This window comes from Tenrec ecaudatus, chromosome 12 (assembly GCF_050624435.1).
Source record: "Tenrec ecaudatus isolate mTenEca1 chromosome 12, mTenEca1.hap1, whole genome shotgun sequence".
NCBI lineage: Eukaryota > Metazoa > Chordata > Mammalia > Afrosoricida > Tenrecidae > Tenrec > Tenrec ecaudatus.
In genome coordinates this window covers 31,990,362-31,997,725 of record NC_134541.1, presented here as the reverse complement: position 1 = coordinate 31,997,725, position 7,364 = coordinate 31,990,362, and the positions used below count along the sequence as shown (strand labels likewise).

The 7,364-nt window shown below is 55.0% G+C and overlaps 1 protein-coding gene across 1 annotated transcript; it reads left to right on the top strand.

Annotated features, from left to right (window-relative positions):
* The first annotated feature begins 396 nt into the window (after positions 1 to 396).
* On the top strand, positions 397 to 1,122 carry TMEM74B (transmembrane protein 74B). The gene has a single exon (XM_075564000.1). The coding sequence runs from the start codon at positions 424 to 426 to the stop codon at positions 1,120 to 1,122; it is 699 nt and encodes a 232-aa protein (XP_075420115.1). The 5' UTR covers positions 397 to 423.
* The last annotated feature ends 6,242 nt before the right edge of the window (positions 1,123 to 7,364 follow it).

The window sequence follows — 7,364 nt, the reverse complement described above, 5'->3', positions numbered from 1 at the left end:
GATGGCATCTGGCTTTAGTCATTACTCACTGAGCACTTGCTGTGTTCCAGGCAGCGTGGGGAGGATGTTATACTGGTTTTGACCATCCCCCACCCCAGCCTCATGAAGTCAGGGGATGGTTCTATTATTGCCATGTTGTATTTGGGGAAACAGGGACCTGGAGAGGCTCCTTGACTTGCCCAAAGCCACGGGTCAAGTCGTGGTGAGGTGGGACCTTAGCAAGGCTAGTACTCTTCTGCCCTGTCTCCGAGTGGTGGGCGGCCCCAGGTTGGGACCTGGTCTGATAGACGCTGTCACCTCACAGGCCTAGTGGGGTGCCTGGTGCCAGCAGGCACTGGGCAGAGATTTGCTCCACTCTGCTGACTCTGTGTTCTCTCTTCTAGCTGCCCGGGGCCAAGGGATGAACCGCGGCCCTCCTTTCCAATGGCCTCGCCCCCCGGCCTGGAACTGCAGACACTGAGCAATGGCCCCCAGGCTCCAAGGAGACCGGCTCCTTTGGGCCCAGTGGCCTCAACCAGGGAGGGCGTGGAGAACGCCTGCTTCTCCTCCGAGGAGCACGAGACCTGTTTCCAGAACCCCAGGGAGGCCAGGCTGGGCAGCTCCCCCAGCCCCCCTGGGGGTGTCCCCTCAGGGTTCCGATCCCAGAGGGACGATCTGTCCCTGCGTTCGGAAGAAGGGCCGGGCCTGGAGCCCCTGAGCCGCCCGGTGGATTATGGCTTTGTCTCCGCCCTGGTTTTCCTGGTGAGCGGGATCTTCCTGGTGGTCACCGCCTATGCCATCCCCCGAGAGGCCCGCGTCAACCCCGACACAGTGACGGCGCGGGAGATGGAGCGGCTGGAGATGTACTACGCCCGCCTGGGCTCCCACCTGGACAAGTGCATCATCGCGGGCCTGGGCCTGCTCACGGTGGGCGGCATGCTCTTGTCCGTGCTGCTCATGGTCTCCTTGTGCAAGGGTGAGCTCTACCGCCGCCCCACCTGTGTCCCCGGCAGGGGCCCCCGGAAGACCTATGGCTCCATTAACCTGCGGATGAGACAGCTGGACGGGGCCGGGAGCCAGGCCCTGGTGGGGAATGAAGTGGTCCACATCTCAGAGACCAGCCAGACCCTCCAGGGGTCTTAACTAAGAGGCCACCTTCTCTGGCTGCAGTTGCCCCAGGCCAACAAGGCCCCTGAAGGGCCAAGCTTCCAGTGCCCTGAGAGGCTCATCGGAAGGTGTCCTGGGTGCTGGGGCCGGAGCCCGGGCCTGGGCGCAGGCCCCGCTCAGGCATGCGGCCCGCTAGTCTGTTTTCTAGCTTGAGGTTTTGCAGAAGGTCTTGTTTGGAGGAGGTCCTCTGCTGCTAAAAATACAGAAGTTTGGAAACCGCTTTTCTTAGAGGATGAGGTTGCTTGGCATGTCCGGGGACGGGGAGCTGTTGGGAACGCTGCCCATCCCATTCCTCAGCGGCAGGGACCTCAGCCCCTCCTCCTCGGGCACGTGTGGGTATTGGGTGACCCCAGAGGGACTTTTCTATCCCTGACCCTTTAAGGTGTGGGGGTGGGGGGTGGGGTGGGGTGGTGGCTTCATGATGTGGGGAGAAGCCAGCAACTAGTGGCACAGCTCCCTACCCTGTGCATCTGTGCTGACATAACTGTGACGCTCCTTCTGCGCTTCTCGGTGGCTCTGTAAAGTGAGGCAGGGGATTGACTGGCCCCTACAGGTCTGCCCTAGCAACGGGGCCTGCCTGCCAACAGCAAGTCCTCCGGAAGAGGAGGCTGCCCAATGGCATTCACCGTTTTCCGTGCCATTGTCTGACCCAGCTGTGGTGACCACCATGATGAGAATGGCCCAGACCACTCACTGACCATCAGGCTCCAGGGCCCCTGAGCCCCTGGGCAGGCCGGCTCCATCCAAAGGCCCCCACACCCTGGCTTTTGGTCCTGAGGTCTAATTGTCTGAAGCGACTAGATCTTAGCTCATGTTTGAAAAGGCCCAGAGCCTGGTTGTCACCAGCTCTGAAGGAGAGGGGTCTTTTAGGGATGGAGGCGTGAGGGAGGGCGGGCAGGATGTGGGCCTTCACCCTCATCTCTTTAATACTGTGTTACCTGGCAGTGGAAGGAAAAAGATTACAGGGTCTGTCACCTTGCCCCCTTTTCCCTTTGGCAGTCAGATGCAGTCCCAGTTTATTTGGGAGGAGAAACTGGACAGTTAGGTGGCCTGGACACTTGGGTTACGGAGGACCATTCTGTTCTGTGTCTCCTGTTGAGTGTTTCTAAGCTCCTGACAAGGAGAAGAAGTGGGCCTTAGGCATCAAGGGGGTACAGGAGTGTGTGGAGACCGCAGGGAGGTCTTGTCCAGTTTGAACTGCCTGCAGGGTGGCTTGTGTACCCAGCTTCTGAGCCAGCAGTGTCAAGACCTCTAGAAGGGTCTGTCCCGTGAGCTCCCTGCCTCCAGCTCCAGACTGGCTGTCTCCTGGGAGTGGGAGGGCAGGGTAGGCTTGGGGTCTGCGGCATAGAGAAGCTCTGATTAGCAGTAACACTAGCTTTTCAGCCCAGTGGGTTGAGCATCTGGGCGATATAAAGTCACAGCTTTGATGACAGATCATATATCTGCTCCTGCTGACGGGTTTGGCTGGGAGCAGCGGGCTGGGGGAGGGCTGCAGCGGACAAGGGCTGTGCAGTGTGACTGCCAGGCTCTGTCCATGGTGTCAGAGAGAGGGTCTGAAAAGAAGAAAGCCCCCATGCGGGGTGATTGGACAGGTTGGGGGCTTCCGCTGACAGGTCAGTTTCTTCCAGCTTCTAAGGAAGGCATGAACACAGGCAGTGGCATTGGCCGTTCTCACTTGGTCAGCGTCAGTAGACCCGGACACCCCCCATGACGGGCTAATCTATAATACTATCGGTAATAATATTCCTCCAAACTGTGTGCATTACTGTGACAGTGGGAGCTTGTTTGGAGATGAGACGCCAATAGATGCGTCTGGGACCGTCAATTCCGATCAGTTTAAATGCAATGAGTGGTATTTAAGAACTAAACCTGTTAGAAGATTAAATCCGAGAAATCGCAGGTTTGCTCCAAGCCTGAGCAACCTGCTTTGCATCCTAATGCAGCCTCCTTTAAGGGATGTGTGTAATGGAGCGAGGCAGTCATTACCTTGTCAGTGAATTAAGAAAACCCTGAGAGATGCCAGAAAACATTTCTCTTATGACTGCAGCTGGGCTTGCCCAGTCGGCAGAGCAGAAGGAGGCTTCGCGAGGACTCGGAGGGTTACGGGGATGGGCTTGTGGAAACTTCCTCGGCAGGTTTCCGTGCGGATAGGTGTGGAGTGGCCCCGGGGACCATGCACTTACTAGAATCGGCCTTACCGTCACGCTATTGCCCCTAAAGCTCATATTTCCAGGTGTTTGAGAACAGGGACAGATGTCGATTTGGGGGTTTGAATCTGGACGCTGCCATTTGTTGGCTGTGTGACTGCCACCTTGCTGAGCCTCAGTTTCTTCATCTGGGCAGTGGGATGTCTGGGAGCTCTGTCTACTGCAGGCGATGGTGCAGCTCAGAGATGAGATGGAGACGGCTCTGTCACGGCTCGCTCTCTCTGGTGGTACAGTGGGTTGTGCATTGGGCCGCCAGACACAAGTCCAGCAGGTGAAGCCCACCAGCCACTCTGCAGGAGAAAGGGGAGGTTGACTGCTCGAGCAGTTCTGCTCTGTCTTGTGGGGTGACTATGCGTCAGAACTGACTTTGTGGCAAAGGGTCTGGGGTGTTTCCCACCCCAGCTGGGGATCACTCGATTAGGCCCAGAACCTGGGGGCCGACCTTTCTGTCTTCTTGATTACCTGAGGTCCAGTCCACCGGCAGATGTTGTAGATTCCAGTTCTGCTTTCCGAATCAGACTGCCGTTCACTCTTGGGTGTGCCACTTTCTGGTCCGGTGGCATCTTGGCTTCTCTTCCGAGGCTCTTGCCTTTTCCACTTTGACCTCCCCTGGACAGTCAGGAGAAGCCTAGTAGGGGTGGTCAGTCGTGCCATGCCCTGATTAAAAATGCCCCGGGGCGCCATCTCACTCCGCAGCCCTCACTGTCTGGAGATGGATTTACTGTAAGGCTCATGGAGCTGAAGTTGACCCGGCCCCCGACTTGCTTAAAGCCCCACGTGGAGTTTTTATATTTACCACTTTGAGTTCTTATTTAGGACGATGCCCCTAAATGGCGTTTGCTCTAGACCCCCGGAAAACCTGAGTCTTTCCTACTCGTGACTCACAGGGCCCTCCCCCCGACTTCATTTCCCACCCCGTGCCTCTTGCTCACTCCCTCACGCTGCTCCATCCATGCTGGCAGCCTTGCTGCCCCTCCACTGTGTCAGGCACACCCCATCTGGGCCTCGGCATCTGCTGCCCGCCCTGATCTACTGCCACTTCTGATCCCTATCTGCAAGACCTGTGTCCTTACCTTCTTAGACTCCTTGTTCAAATGTCACTTCACTGAGGCTGACCGTCCTATTTAAGACCGTCCTACCCCAGCCCCTTCTCCCCCACTTTTCTCTTGTCACCACCCAGCAGGCTGCATCTTGTAATTATTTTGTCTCTCTTTCCCTCTGCCTCCTCACTGGATTCCACGCTACCCCCAAGGACCAGCATTTTGGTCCAGTTTGCTTGGGCTGCATTGATGGCATAGAGTGGTGTTTATTTTTATAATTTCTAAAACATTGTTTATGGAATCTACTATTTTCTTTTTTCTTAATTAAATAATTTTATTGGGGGCTTGTATAACTCATCACAATCCACACATACATCCATTGTGTCAGTCACTTTTGTACATTTGTTTCCCTCATCATTCTCAAAACTTTTGCTTTCTACTTGAGCCCCTGGTATTCGCTCCTCATTTTTTCCCTCCCTCCCATTGTCCCCCTCCCCCATGAACCCTTGATAATTTATAAATTATTATTATTTTGTCATATCCTACACCGTCCGATGTCTCCCTTCACCCACTTCTCCGCTGTCCATCCACCAGGGAGGAGGTTATATGTAGATCCTTGTAATCGGTTCCCCCTTTCTCCCTTACCTTCCCTCCACTCTCCCGGTATCACCATTCTCACCACTGGTCCTGAGGGGTTCATCTGTCCTGGATTCCCTGTGTTTCCAGTTCCTATCTGTACCAGTGTACATCCTCTAGTCCAGCCAGATTTGTAAGGTAGAATTGGGATTATGATAATAGGAGAGGGGGGCGAGGAAGCATTCAAGAACTAGAGGAAAATTGTATGTTTCTTCATTGCTACACTACACTCTGAGTGGCTCATCTCCTCCCTGGGACCCTTCTGTAAGATGATGTTCAATTGCTCACAGATGGGCCCTGGGTCCCCACTCTGCTCTCCCCCTCATTCACAATGTTATGATTTTTTTGGTCTTTGATACCTGATCTCTTTGGCGCCTCATGGTCTCACAGGCTGATGTGCTTCTTCCATGTGGGCTTTGTTTCTCAGTTAGATGGCCGCTTGCTTATCTTTAAGCCTTTAAGACACCAGACTCTATATCTTTTGATAACCAGGCACCATTTAGCTTTCTTCACCACATTTGCTTATGCACCCGCTTTGTCTTCAGCAATTGTGTCGGGGCAGGCTAATGTGCGTCTTCTGTGTGGGCTTTGTTGTTTCTCAGCTAGATGGCTGCCTGTTTATCTTCTAGTAGGTGTTTGCTGTTGAGTGACTAAAGGATGTTGACAGATTCCCAGTGTCTGCCACGCAGCCCAGGGGATACCCTGGACAGCCACCAGACCTGTCTCCTCTCTCGGAGCCTCTTCTGCTGGTGAGATTCAGTCATGTTGGGGATGGCATGTTGGAAGTGTTGGGGACAATGTATTTGTCACTGAGCCCTGCCATTGGAGCTTGAGCACCCATCTCCTCCCACCCTGCAGCTGTGATTCCACTTTTTGTGGCACTTTTTGATGTAGGAAGACAGGACTCCCTCAGCCTTGTCGGAGCCCAGCTGAGTTGGTCCAGCTAGTCTCAGCAGCCCACTGCCCAGTGTTTGGGAGCCTGTTAGCATCACCCAAGGGCCAAGAGGAGCCCTGGTGAAACACTGGGCTGCTAACTGCAAGGTCAGCAGCTCGAAACCACCAGCTGCTCAGAGTGAGACAGACGAGGCTCTCTACTCCCATCAAGAGTTATGATCTTTGAAACCCACAGGGCTAGCCTTACCCTGTCCTATAGGGTTGCCTTGAGCCAGAATTGACTCGCTTACAGTCTCAGACCCACAAGGGCAGTTCTACTCTGTCATTGACTCTATATGAGAGGATTGAGAGTGCCGGAGAAGTCAGCCTTTGAAATCTTGGCCTCCATCACCATGCCTGCGCGCCTCACCTCTGGCCTCCTGTGGGTCTCCAAGCCCCAGGTCCCTGCTGTGTGAGGGCCCACCATCATTGCTCCCTTTCTTGGGATTAAGCATGACCCTCCTGGCCTCCTCCCTGCACACATCCACTCTCATGCTCGCTCATTCTCTCAGATCTAGCTCCAAAGCCCAGGGCAGTGGCTTCTGAAGGAAGCCATTTGCCTTCCAAGTCAGGGTCCCCTCAGGATTATTGATACAGTTTTTTCTTTTCTCTGCAAGTCTTGTCCTCCACTGTGAGGGAATCGGGGAACAGATCTAGCCAGGGGAGGGCACTGGCCTTCTGGTCACCTTTCTATGGGAGCTCTCAGGCCTGATCACTCCACCTTTCTGGGTACCCAGAGAAGAGCTGAGGAGTCTTCCGACTTTGCCTTCTCCCAGGCAGAGGGGCTCTGGAATGCAGTGGAAGGTTAAGACACAGCGCCCGCACCTGGAGAGGTCTACGGAGACATGAGCAGAAGGGAGGCCTGGTGATGCTGCTCCAGAAGTCAGGATCTAGGAGTCTGTCAGGGAAGAAGGGGCCTGGTGGTGCAGAGGTTCAGGTGTTGGGCCCCTAAACTCCAGGTCAGAAGTTAGAAAGCACCAGCTGCTCCTCGGGAGAAAGATGGACCTTTCTTCTCCGGTGAAGTGCTACAGCCTTGGTTCTGCCCCACAGGGTCGCTCTGAGATGGAATGAGCTTTGGGTTGGGTTTGATCAGGGTGGAATGTGGGAGGTCAATGGCACTAAGAAGCCAAAGAGATGGCTTCCAGCTGGGCCTGAGTGTGTCTCCCAGAGCGAGGGGTTCCCCTGGTGTCCCCAGTAGGTAGGTTTTGCCTGAGGGAAGAAGCTTGTTGAGACCTTGCCGCGTGGGGAGTGGCGGCATGCTAGCCTTCCCTAGTCAGGTGCTGGTCCTTCAGGCTTGGAGAGTAATGGAGCTGGGTAGGATTTGGCCCAGAGGCCCTTCCAGGTACCAGGTGACCTCCTTTGGGGAAAACCAGTGGCCCGAAGGCCAGGGCTTGGCTAAAGG